The sequence below is a fragment of the Pan paniscus genome, chromosome 8, assembly GCF_029289425.2.
Source record: "Pan paniscus chromosome 8, NHGRI_mPanPan1-v2.0_pri, whole genome shotgun sequence".
In the NCBI taxonomy this organism is placed as follows: Eukaryota; Metazoa; Chordata; class Mammalia; order Primates; family Hominidae; genus Pan; species Pan paniscus.
Genome location: NC_073257.2, coordinates 55,879,423 through 55,901,658, shown reverse-complemented (window position 1 = coordinate 55,901,658; position 22,236 = coordinate 55,879,423). Strand labels below are relative to the sequence as shown.

The 22,236-nt window shown below is 39.0% G+C and overlaps 1 protein-coding gene across 8 annotated transcripts in view; it reads right to left on the bottom strand.

Moving 5' to 3' along the window:
* Positions 1 to 2,188: 2,188 nt before the first annotated feature.
* Positions 2,189 to 22,236, bottom strand: part of CSGALNACT2 (chondroitin sulfate N-acetylgalactosaminyltransferase 2) — a 47,952-nt gene continuing 27,904 nt past the window's right edge. For 2 of the 8 annotated variants that reach the window (XM_034930366.4, XM_063607360.1), the window contains 3 exons: positions 21,827 to 21,921; positions 12,900 to 12,981; positions 2,189 to 4,245 (listed from right to left, as the gene is read on the bottom strand). In XM_034930366.4, coding sequence (XP_034786257.1) covers positions 3,953 to 4,245; positions 12,900 to 12,981; positions 21,827 to 21,921 — 470 coding nt within the window. In that variant the 3' untranslated portion in view covers positions 2,189 to 3,952. Of the gene's footprint in view, positions 4,246 to 8,151; positions 8,280 to 12,899; positions 12,982 to 21,826; positions 21,922 to 22,236 lie in introns of those variants that run through there. The other 6 variants (XR_004664612.3, XR_004664613.3, XM_034930367.4 and 3 more) reach the window with 6 other exon arrangements.

The following is a 22,236-nucleotide window of genomic DNA, read 5'->3' as shown; positions in this document are numbered from 1 at the left end:
CAGCCACATTGGAAGACAGTTTGGCACGTTCCTACAAAGCTAATAAGCTAAACATACTCTTACCATATAATCCAGCAACTGTGTTCCTTGTTATTTGTTCAAAGGTTGAAAACATGTCCACACAAAAACCTGCACGTAGATGTTTATTGCAGTTTTATTAATAATTGCCAACATTTGGAAGCAACCAAGATACCCTTCAGTAGGTGAATGGGTAAACTGTGGTTACATCCAGACAATGAAATATTATTCATTACTAAAAAGAAATGAGCTCTCAAGCCATAAAAAGGCATGGAAGAAACTTAAATGCATACTACTAAGATAAGAAGGCAATCTGAAAAGGCTACATACTGTACGATTCCAACTATATGACATTCTGGAAAAAGCAAAACTATGGAGACAGTGAAAACATCAGTGGTTGCTAGAGGTTAGAGGGTAGGGAAGAGATGAACAGTCAACCTAGAGGATTTTTGGGGCAGTGAGACTGTTCTGTATCATACTGTAACACTGGATGTCCTTATACATTTGTCTAAACCCATAGAATGTACAAGAATGAACCCTAACATAAACTATGGACTTTAGGTGATTATTTTGTGTCAATGTGGGTTCACTGGTTGTAACAAATGTACCACTGTGGTGACAGATGTAGGTAACAGAAAAAACTGTGCATGTGTGTGGGCAGGTGGATCTAAGGAAACTCCACGTACCTTCTGTTCAATTTTTCTGTGAACCTAAAATTGCTCTAAAAAATAAATTCTATTGAAAAAAGTAGAAATCATAAAGAAAAAAGATAGTCACAATAAAGTTAGTTTTTTATTTATCAAAAAGTACCACCAAAAATGGGAAAAGACAAACCACATTGGTCTTGATGGGAGAAGATATCTGCAAACATTAAACCAACAAGAACTGGTATCTGGAATATGTGAAGAATCCCTGTGAACTGGTAAAAATGAACAAAAAGACTGGAGATAAATCATAACTACAGTTCATGCCTAAAGCCCACTAAATTGGCAAGAATTAATAAGCCTGACAAAATTAAGTACTGTCAAGGATGCAAAATGAACTCACCCAGTGGTGGAAGGTGGTCCACTTTGGAAAGTTAAACATGTGCACAACCGATGGCTCAGCATTTTTACTCCTGGAGAAATTCTGGCACACTTACAGGAGATGTTCACGACAACACGCATGTAACAGCAAAAGCAAACCACAAAAATCTACACACAACCCAAATAGTTACCAACAAGGGAATATAAAAACAACTTGGAAACAACCCAAGTATCTACTAACAGTAGAAGAAGTATAGTAGTACATTCATACTGAAGGGGTTAAAATATGCCATTCTGGCATACTATTTAAATTAAAGACACATGAAAAACAGCAGGTGCAAAAAGGTGATTGACCTTTGTGCTGTTTCTTAAGAGCAGGAGATGGATTCCAGTGTGAAAGACACTCTCTATACTAGAAGAAAAGGCAACAAACATCTTTATCTTCAATGACGAGAAGTTTGAGACCAGGAGAATATTGTACAGACCTTGTTAGAATAACTATTTTTTAAGGCTCCCGCAAAATACAGTCACATTTTCACAGTTTACTAGTCTTTGTCCAATTCAGTATGTAAGTAACTGACTCTACTTCTTTTGGTTTTATTTCTTTATGAGGGCTCCTGCACCACATAAAATTTGTATTACATAAATTTATATGCTTTTCTCTTGTTCATCTATCCTATGCCAATTTAATCTTCAAGCCCAGCTGGGACCCTGAGAAGATGGGAGGGAGTTTTTCCCCTCCCTACAGTACAATGAAATACTATTCAATAATAAAAATGAACTAATTTTGAGAATAATATGAGTGAACCTCAAAAACACTGAATGAAAGAGAATATATAATGAAATAATAATGTATATAAATTCAAAACCAGGCAAAACAGTCTATTGGGAGATACGTAACTGGGAAAACTAAGAAGAAAAACAAGTAAAAACGATCATAAAAATCAGAGTGTGACTATTATGGAGAGGGTGAGCACAGGTGATCAAGAAGGGGCACAAGGGGCCTGTCCCCTGGTAATGCCCCATATTTTAACGTGAACAGCTGCGGCACTTGTGTTTCATTTTTAAAGTACACAATTACATGTTATACGTAATGTTCTGTCTTTATGATACTTTACAATAGAAATAAATTTATCACATTTTCATTTAACTTTTGGTAATAAAATACTTTATTGGTACCATTGAATAAATGTCAAAAACGTATAGCATTTCCATTGCTTAGCTTCCATCTTTAAACTTAAAGCTAGTTAAAAACAACAGGAACAAAAGTAAACTCATTTGATTCTCTCAAAATACAAGCTGTAACTTACCTTTGCAAATAATTAAGTTCTCTCACTTTAAATATCGTAATTCACTGGTCTTCATAATAAATAATTATAATAATATATAAAAGGAGACAGTGGCCTGAATTATTTTGCAGAGAACATTTCACACATCTTTTAAAAAAAATCACTAAACTACCACAACTTAAAACTTGTAAGAATAATTAGGTAAGAGTTATTGTAATATTGAATTAATATAGCACCTAGAAATTTGAAATTTGTAATATTTCAGATGATATGATTTACTGAGAAAAAGAGTAATGATTTTTCTTCAGTGAATTTTCAGGGGTTTTCAACATAGGTCTCTTTTAAAAGGGTTAAAAAAATTATGCATACTAGGAATTGACCTGATGGTAACAGATCCATGTGTGACAAATAATGTAGTGCAGTCCTATCTGAATATAATTTCTTCTTCACTTTGTCTCATTAATTTATACCTCAATTAAAACATTCTATATGCAAGTGACATATTTCTCTAAAACATTCCGTATTTCAGATTTCCATTCAGACTATCTTCCCCTCCTCCCTTTTCTCAAATCAGAGTGATCTTGTGGCATACCATTTGCTTTTTCTCTCCACAATGAAACTCTTTTTCAATTCAAAGTATTATAGTAATGCAAATACAAATGTAGCATATATTAATATATTAGAAAAAGGATAGTAAATACATATGGATCCATGCCAAATTAGAAAATTGAAAGCAAAAACAAACAAAACCATGCTATGCTCATCTATTCTGAACCACCATGGGAAGACCCTGATAGAGCTGGCTCACATAAACTAATGTTCCCAGACAGAGCTAGGATCCTGTACTCCAACATAATTAAATGCTCTGTTAAAAATGTTTCCGTGTTCTTTTCTGTTTGTTCAAAATAGTTTACAGCAACTGACTACTAATCCTAATCCTGAACATGATAATGTAATAACATTATATTTTTAATCAAGCCATAGATTCTAACCTATTTTCTACTATTACCCATTTGCTTAAAAACAGACTTTCAGGGGTGTAAGCAACAGTAAGTTAAGGAGTTTTTAGTTCTACCTTTCTCTTGATTGATTGATTGGGGATTTCAGATGTGTCAATTAATTATCCTCTATTTCAGTGGAAAAGGATTCTTCAAGCTATCAAGTCAAGGAGGCTGACTCAGGGGCGGGCAGGTGAAGATACCTATCCACATACTATGCTCATAACGCTCCATCTCCTCTGTAAGAATGTGCTGCTCTCCACCCAACAGTGGCCCAGCACATTCCATCCGCTCCACCTAGATGCAATCAGGACACCATGCAATCCCACACACAATCAGAACATGGGCACCAGGTAGAACTAACTCAAAACAACTTTTGGGACAAATATGATATTTCAATTTGTCAATTATTCCATAGTGCAGTATTCTCACAAAACAGAGATTTTGTGTTGAAACATTTGTTTTTTCTTCTCACATCAAGTTGAATTGCTAAAGTAATGTCAGAAAGAACATGAAAAATAAACATGTCTTCTCCAAAAGAGGCACTGCATCTGGAAGTAGAAGTAAGGCTAAATAAATAGTGCTGGTTTGTGGTTCATACAGTAACGCATTAATTATGATTTCAACCAACAGCTTCACTGTTTGTCCTGTATGCCTGTTTATGAAGATGCGTCTCTATTTCCTCCCTGAAGACCAGCATTCCCAGGTGGGAGTGAGAGGCCTCATTCATGGCTTTAGACTGGATGCACATGCGGTACTGCTCGGGGGTCAGCTCATCAGCACAGCGCTTTTCATGCCAGAGGTGGAAAAGACCAGGAACCGGAGTCCGAATCACAATGAGGTCACCATGTAAGTATTTTCGATAAAGATGAACATCTTCTCCACCCCAGCCTTTCACTTCCATGTCAAATCCACCTGTAAGATCAAAATTGACACTATAAATAACAGCCTATTATTAGCCAGAGCACAGGGATATATATAAAATTTTAAATGTTCTGCTTCAAAAGGGATGGGATGGTTCAGCAAAAAGATAGCACGAGACGCCTGGCATGGAGGAGTGACTCCCAGTCACCGAAAGTCCAGTTTTGAGCTGACACTTGGACTCAAGGAGCTCAAGGTTGGTTGTTGTCAGTATCAAAATGGGGTTAAATATTTAAGAACACTTTGTAAATTTCAAAGTCCTGTAGAAAATCTACAAAAAGTCAAATAAAGGAGAAGAAAATACAAGTCACCTATAATCTCACCACCATTAACTTTTTATGTTTTCTTTTTTTTTTGTTTTTTTTTTTTGAGACAGGGTCTCACTCTGTCACCCAGGCTGGAGTGCAGTGGTGTGATCATGGCTCACTGCAGCATCGACCTCCGTGGCTCAGGCAATCCTCCCATCTCAGCCCCGAGTAGCTGGGACCACAGGCGCATGTCACCATACTCAGCTTTTTTTTTTTTTGGTGGAGATGGGGTTATCACCATGTTGCCCAGGCTGGTCTCGAACTTTGGGTTCAAGTGTTCCGCCCACTTGGCTTCCCAAAGTGCTGGATTACAGGCATTAGCCACTGCGACCAGCCACATTTTCTGTCCTTTGAGACACACGCTTTTCTGGGCTATAGAAAAACTCCCCAGAGTGGAAAAAGAAGAAAGGGCCAAGCTGGAGATATAAATTTGAGAATGGGTCCATAGATTATTTAAAGCTACAGGAATGAATGAAATTACTGAAGGAATTTGGAAGGAAAACAGGGCCTAGGTCTAAACACTAAGAAATGCCAATTTCTAGAGGTTAAATAGAGGTAAAGAAAGTTAAGTCAGGAAATGAGATTGAGAAGTGGCCCCAGGTGAGGGAGAAAATTCTGGAAAAGGTGCCATTGTAGTAGCCACGTGAAGAAAGTGTCTTGAGGAAGAAGTTGTCAAGTGTGTGCTATTCAGTGAAGAATTTAAGAAGAACTGACTGGACCTGGCAGCATAAATGTTACTTATAAACTTACCCAGAACAATTCTGATAGAGTGATGGGGCAGAAGGCTAACTGGAGTGGGCTGCTGCAGGAAGTCAGGGACCCCGAATGGAGGGACTGGCTGAAGCCATGGCAGAAGAACATAAATTATGAAGATTTCATGGACATTTATTAGTTCCCCAAATTAATACTTTTATAATTTCTTACTCCTGTCTTTACTGCAATCTCTGAACATAAATTGTGAAGATTTCATGGACATTTATCACTTCCCCAATCAATACCCTTGTGATTGCCTGTCTTTACTTTAATCTCTTAATCCCGTCATCTTCGTAAGCTGAGGAGGATGTATGTCACCTCAGGACCCTGTGATGATTGCATTAACTGCACAAATTGTTTGTAGAGCATGTGTGTTTGAACAATATCAAACCTGGGCACCTTAAGAACAGGACAACAGCAATGTTCAGGGAACAAGGGAGATAACCTTAAACTCTGGCTGCCTGTGAGCCGGGCGGAACAGAGCCATATTTCTCTTCTTTCAAAAGCAAATAGGAGAAATATCACTGAATTCTTTTTCTCAGCAAGGAACATCCCTGAGAAAGAGAATGTGTCCCTAAGGGGAGGCCTCTGAAATGGCCGCTCTGGGGACGGCTGTCTTTTACGGTCATAGATAGGGGATGAAATAAGCCACAGTCTCCCGTAGTGCTCCCAGGCTTATTAGGACGAGGAAATTCCCGGCTAATAAATTTTGGTCAGACCAGTTGTCTGCTCTCAAACCCTGTCTCCTGATAAGATGTTATCAATGACAATGCATGCCCAAAACTTCATTAGCAATTTTAATTTCACCCCGGTCCTGTGGTCCTGTGATCTCGCCCTGCCTCTATTTGCCTTGTGATATTTTATTACCTTGTGAAGCATGTGATCTTTGTGACCCACACCCTATTTGTACACTCCCTCCCTTTTTGAAAATCACTAATAAAAACTTGCTGGTTTTGTGGCTTGGGGGGCATCACAGAACCTGCCAACATGTGATGTCTCCCTTGGACACCCAGCTTTAAAATTTCTCTCTTTTGTACTCTGTCCCTCTATTTCTCAGACTGGCCAACACTTAGGGAAAATAGAAAAGAACCTACGTGAAATATTGGGGGTGAATTTCCCCCGATAGTGGGCTGACCCATAAAACGGGAGATAAAGTCGAGACTATTTTCAAGCCAGGTTCAAGCTAAACAACTAACGTTTTAAGGATGCAGGGAGAATGCAAACCAGATTTTTTTTGAAGAGCTAGAAAACTGATTCTTAAAAACCTAGAAAAAAATTCTTTAATTAAGAGTGAGGCTTCCAAATTAATTCTATTTTTTTAGAGACAAGCTCTCTGTCACCCAAGCTGGAGTGAAGTAGGATGATCATAGCTCACTGTAACCTCAAACTCCTGGGCTTAAGCAATCCTCCTGCCTCAGCCTCCTGAGTAGCTAGAACTATAGGTGTGTGCCACCACACCTGGCCAATTAAAGAAAATTTTTGTAGAGACAGGGTTGCACTCTGTTGCCCAGGCTGGTCTCAAACTCCTAGCCTTAAGCCCTTCTGTCTTGGCCTCTGAAAGCATTGAGACTACAAGTGTTAGTCACTGTGCCCAGCCATCTGTTAAACAATTTTCTTTTTTTTTTTTTTTGAGCCTCCCAAGTAGCTGGGATTACAAGCATGCACCACCACGCTCGGCTAATTTTTTGTATTTTTAGTAGAGATGGGGTTTCACCATGTTGGTCAGGCTGGTCTTGAACTCCTGACCTCAGATGATCCACTCACTTCGGCCTCCCAAAGTGCTGGGATTACAGGCGTGAGCCACCGTGCCTGGCCTGTCAAATAATTTTTATTTTTCAGAGATGTGTTCTCACTCTGTTGCCCAGGCTGGAGTGCAGAGGTGCAATCATAGCTCACTGCAGCCTCCATCTCCTGGGCTCAAGTGATCCTTCTGCCTTAGCCTCCTTAGTAAGTGGGACCACAAGTTCGAGCCACCATGCCCGGCTCCTGTCAAATAATTCTATCCCACTTAATTTCACATTAACAGGATGGACAATAATCTGGGGATCTCTGAAAAGTATTAAACAATCAGAGCTTTACTAAATGCTATGTCTGATACATATCAGCTTTTCTTCCCTGTAGATATAAGCTCTTAGAATATTAGAGATGGTACATATACTTAAAACAAATGGGGCATTCTCAGTTTCTGGTCAGGCATGCCTGGAGCTAGGAAGTCATCACTCCATCCTAACAAGTCAAAAGCTGAACACTGAAAAAGCAACAACTCCTCTTAGGTCTCTCACAGAGAAGTGAGGTCACAGGGTAAACCACTGCCCTCAAAACTGGTGAGACAGATAGGCAGATACAAAGAATTCCAACTTACTGGAGCAGAAATCTCTGTGGGGACCAGTACCCAGGTAGGAAAACCCTAACTGTAATTGACAAATTGCTGGAGGCTCAGGGGAGGTAAGTCTGAGCGTTAAAAACTCCAAGGGGACCTGGTCATATTGGGACCCCCATACTCATGTGAGTTTTACCTCTAGGAGCTCTATTAGGTCCTCAGTGGTGAAGATCAGAGAAAAATCTCTTAATGCGTCCAGCAGTGGGGAAGGGGAAAAGGTAATCATTTTAAAGTATGCCACAGCATGTTGTCATTATTAACAAAGCCTGTCCTTAGGAGAAGTTATTTAACCAGAGCCTAACCTGCTGGGGTTTTATCAGTGCCTAACTGACTTGGAGGAAGAAATCTACCCAACTCCAGCCCCTTCTAGTCATCCTGTCCAGGAGAGGAGGGGAGACTGAGAAGCATGTGTGAAATTCAGAGTCTGGGATACAGGATCACTAAGAGATTGAGACTTACTTATGGGACTACAGAACACTTCCGCTCCCTCCACACTTCACCACCACATCATCAAAGGCCTATTTATTGCAGTTCCTTTTACGCAGTATATCAAGTCCAACTTTCAGCAGAAAACATGACAAGGTATACTAAAAGTTAAGAAAAACACAGTATGAACAGACAGAGCATGTACCAGATCCAGATTCAGATACAGCAGGCATGTTGGAATTATCAGGCTGGGAATTTAAAACAACTATGTATAATACTCTAAGGGCTCTAATGGAAAGAGCAGATAACACACAAGATGCGTAATATAAGCAGTGAGATGGAAATTCTAAGGAATTTTAAAAAATGCTAGAGATCAAAAACACTGCGAAATAAATGAATGCCTTAGATGGGTTCATTAGTAGACCGGACTTAGCTTAAGAAACAATCTCTGAGCTTGAGGATATGACAATAAAAATTTCCAAAACAGAAAATCAAAGAAAAAAAAAGACTGAAAATAAAATGAACAAAATATCTAAGAACGGTGGGACAACTACAAAAGATGTAACATATGTATAATGGGAATACCAGGAGGAAAGGAAACAAAGGAACAGAAGCTCCAAATAAAGAGTCTAAGTTCTAAACAGGTGCAGCTCTTTTTCACCCAGCCCACAGCAACAGGGTGGAGGCTCCACTTCCAGGTGTGGCCAGCTGAGAATACTGGGGGTCCTCCTGCCCCTACCCAGTGTCCTGCTCATAGGGCAGAGGTGGTCACTCTGCTTAATAAGTGTGTCACTGTCCCCATCCTCAGGGCAAAACCTCATGGATTTTTTTCCCGGGGGGAGAGGAAGTCCATAAGAACAAAGTGCTCCAAAGTTCTTCCCTAAGGAACTGACTTTATTTAAAATAGAATGTAGAGAAGTTCAGAGTTTAGAGAAGTTCCAGCCTCTTGAAAATAATGGAGATTTTGGTAGTAAGCAATTAAGAGGAGGCTGGTAACTCCAGGAGGGCAACAGCTAAACTGTAGGCCAGCTAATTTACTAGAGAGAACCACAGAGAGAGATAGTAAGAATATACCTCCTGGGGTCTGAACAAATCTCAAAGACTTGCTGCAAAAACTATCCCTGCAAAAGGGCCCAATTTAGTAGGGACAGATTATGGAGCAATTTATGCCCCAGAGCATTGTCAAAAACAAGACAGCAATTAGTGAACAGTCAGTGGAGTCTAATAGGAGTGATACCAATGGAGGCATGGAAAGAGATAAAGAGAGCCCTGCTAAATCCAATGCCATCCTAGGATAACTGCACAGGCCCTGAGGAGCAACAGCAGAGGCTTCATATTGCCAAAAGGTCGGGGAAGGAGGAAGAAATAATTTGTTAAAATAGTCCAGCCATGTCAATAAATAAATAAACAAGGAAAAAAAAAAAACCAAGCCGTGGTGGTAGAGGGAAATCAGTATCCAGAGTTGCCACAGTGTATTACCTAAAATGTCTAGTTTTTGAAAAAGAAATAATGAGGAATGCAAAGAAACAAGAAGATGTGACATACGCTTAAAAAAAAAAAAAAACCGGCAAGCAACAGAAACTGCCTGTGTTAGGGCCCAGACGTTAGCTTTAATACACAAAAATTCCAAAGCAGCCATTGTAAGTATGTTCAAAGAATTAAAAGAAGTCACACTTAAGGAAGTAACAGAAGATGACAATGTTTCATCACATAGAGAGTATTAATAAAGAAATTATATATATATCAAAAGAACCACATAGAAATTCTGAAGTTAAAAACTATAGTAACTGAAATAAAAATTCATTAGAGTAGCTCAACAGTAGATCTAACAGAAAAAACAATCAGAGAACTTGGATAGATCAATAGAAATTATGCAATCCGAAGAACAGAGGGAAAAAAGAATGAAGAGAAATAAACAGAGCCTAAGAAAAATGTGGGATACCATTAAATGTACCAACATACATACAGTGAGTGTCAAAGGAGAAAACTATGAGAATGGAGCAGAAAAAGTATTCAAAGAAATACAGTCAGCCCTCCATATGCATGAGTTCCACATCCCATAGAATCAACCAACATGGTTCAAAAATATTAGGGAAAAAAACGATAAAAAATAACAATAAATATAAAATTTTAAATACAGTATAACAACTATTTACATAGTATTTACATTGTATTAGGGTTTTTTTTTTTTTTTTGATGGAGTCTCACTCTGTTGCCCAGGCTGGAGTGCAGTGGTGCAATCTCGGCTCACTGCAAACTCCGCCTCCCAGGTTCACGCCATTCTCCTGCCTCAGCCTCCCAAGTAGCTGGGACTACAGGCGCCTGCCACCACGCCTGGCTAATTTTTGTATTTTTAGTAGAGACAGGGTTTTACCTTGTTAGCCAGGATGATCTCGATCTCCTGACCTCGTGATCTGCCCGCCTCGGCCTCCCAAAGTGCTGGGATTACAGGCGTGAGCCACCATGCCTGGCCTGTATTAGGTATTATAAGCAATCTAGAGATGGTTTAAAGTATATGGGCAGATATGCACAGGTAACATGAAAATATGTATATTTACATAAGGGACTTGATCGACCATGGATTTTGGTTCCACATGGTATCCTGGATCCAATCCCATGCAGGTACTGAGAGATGACTATAATGGCTGAAACTTCCCAAATTTGACGAAAAACATTAATGTACATATTCAAGAAGCCCAAGAAACTCCATAACCCAATTAAAATGGGCAAAGGATCTGAACAGACATTTCACTAAAGATATACAAATGGCCAATAAACACATCAAGAGATGCTCAACAACATTAATCATAAGAAAAATTATAATCAGAGTCACAATCAATACCACATCCACTATCATGGGTGATACTAGAAACAAAAAGATAATAACATGTATTAATGAGGATGTGGGGAAACTGGAACTCCTAAACACTGCTGGTGGGAATGTAAAATGATGCAGCCACTTTGGAAAACGATGTGGCAATTTCTCAAAAGGTCAAACACAGGATTACCATATGACCCAGCTAGAGTCCTGGGCATATGTCCAAGAGAATTGAAAATCTATGTCCACCCAAAAAGTTAAACACAAATGTTCACAGCAGCAGTATTTATAATAGCCAAAAAGTAGAAACAACTCAAATGCATATAAACTGACAAATGGAGAAACAAAATGTGGTATAACCACACAATAGAACATTTTTTGGCTATAAAAAGGAATGAAGTACCTAACATGTCACAACATGGATGAACTTTGAAAACATTATGTGAGTGAAAGAAGCCAGTCATAAAAGGCCACATATTGTACAATTTGCTTTCTATTAAATTCCCAGAAGAGGCAAATCTATAGGAAGTAGACCAGTAGATGCCTAGGTTTGGGGGGAAAGAGGGTTGGTAGGATGTGAGGAGTGATTGTTAATGGGTATGGGATTTCTTTTTGGGGTGAAATGCTCTAAATTTGATGGTGGTGATAGCTACATGACTTGGTTAACTGTACACTTTAAATTAATAAATTTTATGATATGTAAACTATATCTCAATAAAATTGTCATAAAAAAGAGATAAGGAACTCAAAGCATTGAAGATACTGAAAAAATGTACACAAATCTATTTTTGAGGAATAGTGAAATGCTGCTTGCTTAACTAAGCAAGAAATCAAGGAAAAGAGCATCAGTTTAATTTAACGCCCCTTTTATTGTTATTTCCTGATTTTCCATTATTCAAGTGTTACAATAATAAGGAGACAAGGTGGGGGGATTTCCAAAACAAAAGGCTGGTTATAAAAACGAATGTGATATGGACCTAGAATGTATATAAAATATATTCTATGACTTCTATGCTGTAGAAAGGTAGCTAGCCCTAAATGAATCAGAAGACATGGAATCAGGTTTCAGCCTGCTTTATTAAATTATTCTTTGACACTTTATATTTTGCTGGGTAAGACTGAAGCTAGGGGCTGGGCATGGTGGCTCACGCCTGTAATCCCAGCACTTTGGGAGGCCAAGGTGGGCAGATTGCTTGAGCCCAGGAGTTCAAGACCAGCCTAGGCAATATAATGAAGCTCCGCCTCTACAAAACAAACAAAAAAATTAACTGGGTGTGGTGGTGCACGCCTGTGGTCACAGCTACTTGGGGATTGAGGTAGGAGGATCGCTTGAGCCTGGGAGGCAGAGGCTGCAGTGAGCCAAGATCGTGCCACTGCTCTTCAGCCTGGACAACAGAGCATGCAGGATAGTTAGAACAAATTATTCATGGGCCATCTTTAGGCTTAGGGGAATGCATGACTAAGGTGTGATTCCAAGACGCGCTAGAAAGAGCAGGTCTTCTTTCATTTGTATTAAATACTGGGATTTTGTGTAACAGTTCACTAGACAAGTAAAGGAGGTTTCATCTCAAAAAAATGTGAAAGTCCTTGGTCTAGATAACCAAGATTACTCCCAGCTGTAACAACCCATGGGCACAACAGTAAAGTTATAGAGAAAGCTTTTGTAAGACTACTCTAAACACCTGCAACTATGGGTAACAAGTTAAACAGATATTTTTAAAAACAGGTGTTTTGATTTTAAAGGAACAAGTAAATATTATACTTTATCTTTATGACCATTTTTTTCCTATTCAAAACATTAATTATAAACTTACTTTGCCTTTTGTATATCCAGTTTCTCTTTTTAGCTAACCTTAGACACTCAAAATTTAGTAGGAAAACACTCAAATCTGAGACCTTTTAGCAAAATACCATTAAGTCTGGAGTAAATAAAGTCCCATCCTTAAATGTAAAGTATACTTACCAATGGTCAGGAAATCTGAACGATACTGACAAGTCATTCCAAAGCCAAAATCTCGCCAAAAGCCAGAATCCTTTTTGTGAACCTTAGTTAAAAAAAAAAAACAAAAAACAATTTAATTCCATAAGAAGCAGAAGTTTTAATCAACGATGAAACAAATTATTTTCTAATGTATACTTTTTTCCTGTCATTTATGTGACTGATTAAGGATCACATGCACTTATGTTATTAAATCCTTACAAAACAAATAAAAATAGAACTCAAAGCCTGTACAAGGTGCAAACTGAGGTTACTAATAATCATTGTGGTGCCTGACTTCAAGGGGCTTACATTCTAGGACAACAGTTGCATAAACAAATTGTAACACACAGGATCAACCTTACACAGTAGACTTTATCTGGTGCCTACCCAGTATCCATTCCCCCAACCCCCTTCCTGATTGATACAGTTTTGTTCTGGTAATTACCTGGCCCTGGGCAGCCCATGAATTCAGGGAAGCTGCTGTCACCAGTAGATTCGGAGTGGGCCATGAGTCTCTATACTAGTGAGACAGTCTCACCCCACTTACCATAGTGGCTCACTTACTTACTGGCTCACTAATAGGTATTTAAAAAAAAATGAGGCCAAGTAGGTAAACCAGGGGGGTTGTTGGGAACTTTGGAAAACAAAGCTCCTTCGTTCTTCTAAGAGACTCACTAGAAAGGACACTTGGTCGTAGGGCAGGGTCAGCAAACGATGGCCTCTGGCTAAATCTGGCCTGCTGCCTGCTTTAGTAAATAATTTTAGTGGAACGTAGTTGTGTTGATCTGTTTACAAATTGTCTATGGGTGCTTTCACAGTGCAGTGGCAGAGTTGAGTAGTTGCAGCAGAACTGTATGGCCTATAAAGATTAAAACATTTCTTATCTGGCTCTCTACAGAAAACATTTGTTGACCTCTACTGCACGATGCAGCTATGAAGCTTGGAACTGCCAAAGTCCTTTTCTACCATGCAAGAAACCAGCTTTAATATGAGGCTGTCACCACTTAAGTCTAAGTAGAGAAAGAAATATAAAACCAGGGCATTGATGACACTGAGTCCTTGGAATCACTTCTGCTTACAAGTTGAAGCCTGATAAACCTTTTATTTTATTCATACTTTCAACAAGTGTTTAATCTTTTGGATATGGTTCTAGTAACTGAGGCTTAGCAATAAACAGAGGTGACAAAGTCCCTGCCATCAAAGCGCCTTTGTTTGGGTGGGAAAATAGTAAATAAATAAATATACATTTTAGGTGGTGATACATGCTACAAAGAAAAGAGGCAACAGCTATAACTAGGGATGGGAAGCTGCTAGTCTAGTGTGTGCTACTGTGGTATGTACCAAAAGCAAAAGAGTGTATGGATGTGGAATGTGGAAAAGATTTAGGTCAGAGACTTCACAGAAGTCAGCAAGTGATTGAATGGGCAGGAGTGGGGAGTGAAGGAGAAGGATCAACCAAGATGACAGCAGGCTTCCGTCCTGAACAGTGGGTATGTAATGGTGCTATCCCTAAGATGAAGCCCAGGGGAAGGGCCAGCCCAGAGAGGAACAACATGGAGTTGGTTCTGGCCATAATGAATCTGAGTGATCTGTAAGGCACCTACACAGAAATTCCTGCAGATAGCAGGAATATCAAGGTCTGCAGAGGTGACAAATTTTGAGAAGAGTGGGCACAGTCTGAAATTGCTGCTGTACAGAATAGGAGAATCAACAGGAAAACACATAATGAACCAGGCAGCCCTGAGGGCTCAGCTCAGATTGGAGCTGATGGATGAGTTTGGCATTTTTCTTTTCAATTTTTTTTTTTTTGAGCTGAGGGGGAGAACTTCTTCCCCTTCTAGAATGTAAAGCTCCCTGAGGGGAGGACTTGTGGATTCTGTTCACTGCTATATTCCTAGCACCTAGAACAATGCCAGGCACATGACAAGCTTTCAATAAATACGTGTTGAATAAATAAATATATAGAGAGACATAATTTTAGTGGCAAAATGAAAACTAGACTCTATTATTATTATTATTTTGAGACAGAGTCTCACTCTGTTGCCCAGACTGGACGGCAGTGGCACAATCTTGGCTCACTGCAACCTCCACCTCCCAGGTTCAAGTGATTTCCGTGCCTCAGTCTGCTGAACAGCTGGGATTACAGGTGTGCGCCACCACACCTGGCTAATTTTGGTATATATAGTAGAGACGGGGTTTCACCATGTTGGCCAGGCTGGTATCGAACTCTTGACCTCTGGTGATCCACCCGCCTCGGCATCCCAAAGTGCTGGGATTACATGTGTGAGCCACCACTCCTATCTCTAATATTCTTATCTGTTTGTTAAAATATAACCCTGATACAAAGTATTAAAAAGCAAAACACCCACTTTGACATCTCTACACCATGCCAATTCTGATTATATAAGTACTATAACTTTGTAACTTAGTTTCTCTAAAAATTCTTCAAATATTATCAGACTTGGAAAAAGGAATCATTGGTTTGATTTTTAAAGCAACACATTTTCACAGAGGAAAGTAGAAGGAAACTCAAATTGTCCATAATCCTTATTGTTAATATTTTCTTGCACTGTTTTATCTGGCCTCCTAAGCATGTGGGAGATGCAGTTATCCACACATAACCTATATACCCAAGCCTTGGCCTCTCACAGAATGCCAGATCCCTGTAGCCAACTAGCAATTTGGTACCTCCCCTTGGATGTCTGATAAACAACACATGGCTACTATGGCTCCAGTTGAATCCCAATCTCTGCTCTCCCATTCCTTTCCTTTGCTAATTTCCTACATCTAATCCAACAGCAAGCTCTGTCAGCCCTATCTCTGAATCATATCCAAACCTTTCTCCGTAATTATAATACACTGTCACCCAAGCCACAATCATCTCCCCTTGTCTACTGTGAAAGCCTAACTGGCTGCTGCCAGCCAGAGCCACACACAATCCATTCTCCCTCCAAAGGCTTTCCAACACACTTAGCATAAAATCCCAATGCCTTCCAGAGGCTGAACAAGCTCTACATGCCCTGGCCCAGCTATGTGCCCCTCACCGGCTGTGCTCCAAACACCCTAGGAAACCCAGTAGCTGTTCTTTCTGCCTGAAACCACTATCCCCCAGTCACGGCCTAGCTGGTTCTTTCCTGTTCTTTGGACAGCTCTGCTCAGCTTCATCTCAGAAACACCTTTCTGACCAAACAAGCCACAGAAACCACGGAGTCACTCTTTGCAACTCAGTCTGTTTTAATGATCCACGTGGCATGCATTATCTGATTTTACTTTCTGTCACCTCCTAATAAATAAAGATCCTCACGAGCAACAGCCATATCTGTTAGGGTCTAAGTGTCAGGGTGCCAGTGGTGGATAGTGCCTGGCATCAAAGGGACCCTCAATATTTGATGAATTAATATAACAGAGGCAGTGTGCGCAGTGGACAGGAGTGGAGGCTGCGGAGCCACATCACCCAGCCTCCTGGGCCTACTCAGGCCAGTGTGTACTTGGACAGGCACTCGACTGTAGCACAGCTGTGAAAAATGGGGCAGTAATAGTACATACCTCAGAGGTTGTTAGGAGGATTAAATGAATTAATGTGTAGGCAAAACAGAACAAGTACCCTGCACATAGTAAGGGGTTCATAAAAATATTAGCTATTATCATCATTTAAATGTTACCTAAAATATAGATACGCTATTTCCCGCTTTTTAGCTTTACATTTTCCTCTTCATTTACACGGCTGTATTTACATTTCTTTCACATTTTCCTTGATATGCAATATTCACCAGAGAATGTACCGTAATTCAATTTATCCTTTTATTATTAGAGTTTTGCTTGCTTTTAATGTTATCAATTTATGCATATTACCATCATGTAGCTCGATTACTTCCCCAGGAAAGACTGCTGGGGGTGGAAATTACTGGATCAGAGGGATGAATCTGTTTAGAATTCGACTCAAGAGAACTGGCCTGAATCCCCAACAGAAGTGACGGAGGAGCTCCCATCCCCCAGTCTTGCTCACATGGCTTTGCTTTTTAAAAGCAGTGACCTAACAGCAGAAACAAAGCATTATACTGCTGTTTTAAATTATTCCTAGTAAGGCTGACTATTTAAATATGTGAATTATCAACTGTCTTACCTATTTTTTCCTTCTTATTTACTTCTAATATAGCTTTAAACATCAAGGAAAACAAGTTTTTGTCTTTTAAGTGAGGAGACTGAAGCTTAGAAAAGTTAAGCAACTTGCAAAGGTTACAAGTGGTGAAACTAGAACTTGAAGTGCTTAAACTTAAGTTGCTATGCAACACCTAGAATGAATCAGCATTCAAATCATTCTTCCCCTACAACCCTCCAAACCAGGCAAGAATATTAGCATGCTTTGGCCGGGTGCGGTGGCTCATGCCTATAATCCCAACACTTTGGGAGGCTGAGGCCAGCAGATCACAAGGTCAGGAGTTCGAGACCAGTCTGGCCAACATGGTGAAACCCCATCTCTACTAAAAATACAAAAATTAGCTGGGCGTGGTGGTGTGTGCCTGTAATCCCAGCTACTTGGGAGGCTGAGGCAGGAGAATCGCTTGAAACGGGAAGGTGGAGTTTGCAGTGAGCCAAGATCATGCCACTGCACTCCAGGCTGGGCAACAAGAGCGAAACTCCGTCTCAAAAAAAAAAAAAAAGAGTATTAGCATGCTTTTACATTCCCTTCACGCTTATATGTTGACTTTATTTACTTTTTAATTAATTTTAATATACAACCTTTTATTTTGGAATAATTTTAGATTTACAAAGAAGTTGCAAAACAGTAAAGAGAGTTCCTGTATACCCCTCATCCAGTTTTAGCTTCCTCTAATGTTATCATCTTACACTGTTGTGGTACATTTGTCAAAACTAAGGAACCATCATTGCTATATTACTATTTAACTCAACTCCAGACTTTATTTGGATTTCACCAGCTTTCCCTTTACTGTCTTTTTTTTCTATTCCAGGACCTAGTCCAGGGCACCACATTGCATTTGGTTGTCATGTCTCCTTAGTCTCCTCTTGGCTATGATGGTTTCTCAGTCTTGTTTTTGGTGACCCTGACAGTTTTGAGGAAGAATGGCCAGGTATTTTGTACAATGCTCCTCAATGTGGGCTTGCTGCAGCTTTCCCTGTGACTTTCCTGGGGAAGTAATCTACGTTTTTGGAAGAGGACTGTGAGCTAAAGTGTCCTTCTCATTATGTCATGTCAGGGGTACATGGTATCCCTTGGTTAAGGTGTCTGCTGGGTTTCTCCTGTAAAAAGTTTGTTTTTTCTTTCCATACTATGTTCTTTGAAAGTGAGTCCCCTAGTTCCACCTACTGGAAGAGGGAGTATCTACATAAGTTATTTGGAATTCTGTAAGGAAGACTTAACTTTTCTTTCCTATCTAGTCTAGTCACTCAATATTTATCTGCTCATTCACTCACTCATTTATATCAGTATAGACTCATGGCTATTTATTTGATGCTTTGGGTTATAATCCAGGTTTAAGTTATTTATTTCATTGCTCAGGTTGTTCCAGCTTGGGCACTGGGAGCTCTTTCTGTTGGCTCCTGTGCCCCTTCGACATATTCCCCCCATCTTTTTATTGAGTGCTTTCTTACTTTCTGGCGCTGTAAGATGCTCCAGGGTCTTCTTGTATATTTTTTGCCCCTGCCCTGGAATCAACCATTTCTCCGTGGACCTCTGGCTCGTTTGATTGGAGAATAGTATTAGAAACTAAGATTTGGAAGCTGAGTGTACTTGTTACTGTTAGGGTGTCACTGGTTCTAGGCCCTCTCAGCTGACAGCTAGGTAATACACATAAGTATACCATGTACATAACCCGCTGACATCTTAATCCCAAATTGGTATTAATTGCCTTTTTATTATGTCAACATAACTATTTACACTATTACATCAACAAATGTTTAGACTTAATTTTTTTGGTTGTTCACCACTATTTACTCTCAGGTCCTCCTCTCTCAATGTATACATTTATCATTTTGCTGGACTCAATTACAAAGGTCTGTTGAGAAATAAATTCTGAGTCCTTGAAAGCTCAAAAATGTCTATTTTGTCCTAAAATAGTAGGTCGAATATGAATTCTAGAATCAAAGTTACTTTTCTTCAGAATTTTCATAGTATTGCTTTATTGTTTTCTAACACCAGTGTTTTCAAAAAGAAGACGAATGCCAATCTGATTGTCACTCCTTTGTGAACAAACTGGGTTTTGCTATTTTTAGTGTCATTGGAAGCTATTAGAATTGTCCTTCTACTGTTGTTCTCCAAACACCAGAAGATTTGTTTCTGCTTAGCTCTGGAAACTTTCTTCCATTTCCTCCACTCAATATTCTCTCTTTTCTGAACTCCTATTAATAATTTGGGAGCTTCTGGCTTGATCCTCCTTGTCTTAATTTTTCTCTCATGTTATCTCGTGAACTTTACGTGTCCAGTTGGGTTGTCTTCCAGTTTACAAATTTGATTCAACTGTAACCATTCTGCTATTCAGACCATTTACTGATTTTAAAAATATTTTCACAATTTCCAAGTTCTGATTTTTTAAAGCAACAAATCCTGTTTTATGAATTTAACATTTTCTCTAATCTCCTCAAAGATATATTTTAAAATTACTTTCTATCTGTATTCATATACTCATGTGTTAATTTTTCTGTGTATTAACACTTGGTGCCTCTTTCATAGTATTGTTTTTCCTCAAATGTTTGGTTAGTCTTGGTTAATTGCTACTCACTTTTGTTTCAAGTATTGTTCAGAAGTCCATGGCTGTTAGCTTCGATTACAATGGCCTATCTCCAGTCACAGTCAAGGAGATTAGAACAGGGTCTCAGGGGGAATGCGCTAACAGTAGTTCACTTTTGTAGTCTAGGGGCTCCCTAGCCACCCCGACCAGCCTCTCCAGCTCCAGGGACCACATGCACTGCCTTGGACTGAGGGTCAATCCCTGTGATGCCTGCTTCTCAGCACACCTAGAGAAGCATGTTTATTCCAGGCTCCCTCCATTCTGTCTGCTATGAGCTCAGAGGATGCAAAGCAGCCCCATCTTCACTCACTGTTCTCTTGAACACATTCTAGTCTGTTCTCTCCTCCAGAAATCTTATGCTAACTGCTATCGTCTTACAGAAAGTTCTCAAGACTTATGGCTGCTAACACCTTCTCTCATTTTCCAGTACTAATGTACCCTTTTCTTCAGAATAATTCACCGTCAGATATGGCAGACGTGGGTGCTCAGTTTGCCATTTTGAACCTATTTGTATTTATATTCATAATACTGGCCTATAGATAAGGTAGAGGCGTGTGTGTGTGTGTGTGTGTGTGTGTGTGTGTGTGTGTCTGTGTGTACTATGCCAAGTGTTGATATGAAGATAATGGTGGCCTCATAAAATATGTTAAGTACATCATATGGTGCTAATATTACCTGCTCTTTGAGAGTCTGGAAAAGCTTATAAATTAAAACATTGTATTTATATACCTACAGGGTAACTTTTTGATAACTGTTTTTTAAATGGCTCTTAATTTCTTCAGAGCTTCCACCTTTTTTTTTTTGTTTTTTTAAGATGGAGTCTCGCTCTGTCACCCAGGCTGGAGTGCAGTGGCATGATATTGGCTCATTGCAACCTCCGCCTCCCAGGTTCAAGTGATTCTTTTGCCTCAGCCTCCTGAGTAGGTGGGACTACAGGCTCATGCCACCACGCCTGGCTAATTTTTTTATTTTTAATACAGACGGGGTTTCACCATATTGGCCATGCTGGTCTCGAACTCCTGACCTTGTGATCCACCCGTCTTGGCCTCCCAAAGTGCTGGGATTATAGGTGTGAGCCACCATGCCCGGCCCACTTGCACCTCTTTTATTCATAAAATACTAACATGAACTTAGCCTGTGTTCATATTTTATAAATTCTCAAATCTTTCATTTATTTATAATTTAGAAAACTTACCCTATAAAATTGATTTATCTCAATGTTTTCATATTCTAATTTCCAATGTTTTCCTTTTTACCCGAAATCTGTCTACTTTATGATTAAATTTTTTGTACATAAACATAAGCTTCTATATTTCTCAATCTATTTTTGTTTTATTAACTTCTGCCTTTATTACTTTCCTTGAAGTTATTTTTCATTTTTTTAAACATCTTAAAGTGACTTCTTAATCATTTCTACTTTTTCTTAGTATTAATAATAAAAGATTATGTTAAAAGCAATTTGGTATTCTCGACTCGATTCTGAAACAGAAAAAGGACATTAGTAGAAAAACTGGTGTAATCCTAGTGTACTTAGCAGTAACTTACCAATATTAATTTCTTCACTTTGACAAATGTACCATGGTTACATAAGATGTTAGCATTAGAGGAAACTGGGTGAAGTATGGAACTCTTTGTACTATCTTTGCAACTTCTCTAAATCTAAATTATTATAAAATAATGTTTATTTAAAAATTTTAAAAAACTTACATAAAATTAGCTTTGGCAATAACTGTAAGTTTTGATATATGGCATTTATATTCTATGACTTTCCAGGTAATTTACCAGAGTGTACTATTCCCTCTTATTTAGCAGAGTAGATTTAATTTCTAGTTAGTAGGGTTTTTAAAATCAAATTTTTAGTATTAGTAAAAATAAGCTGGTAGAAATGACTGTACAATTTCCACATTCTGGGACATGAGGTTTTCCTTTATGACCTAAACTCTGCTCCCCCTACACTTAATTCTGAAGCAATAAATGTGAAAAGCATCTTATTGGGGGTATAAAGAGGAACTATGGAAATGTGCTTACAATAACTATAGTTTTTCTTTAACACTTTGCTCATGGAAATACAGTTTTTTATTGAAACTTTGTTTTCTACTTACACAACAAACATCTAGAAAAGATCTTTAGAGTCTTTCATAACTGAAAATGTGAAAGTCTCACCAGCTGCTGCTCCACAGGTGGTGGCACTTCCTGGTTGGCATAAACAATGGCAGGATTGTAAAGACTGAACACCACAGGGTAAAACACCTTCTTACCTACAAATTAAAATATAGGTTTGTAACATAAAAAGAAGTTATGAAGAACTGTTCTTTATTGCAATATGTATTAAGTTTTATCAAAGTCTTATTATACATGATTTTATCTATTTTTTAATATTCAGGCTACAGAACATCATGTTAATTTGATGAATATGTTGATTTTGTAACATATCAGTAGGTTAACTATAACCTTGCAAAAGAACAGAGGAAAAAACAAACTAAAGGGTGCTTCACGTTTATTCCCTTTGACTTTGGGGAGATGTGTATTCATTACGTGAGTCATTTATTACTCATTGTTTCATCTAATCAGTA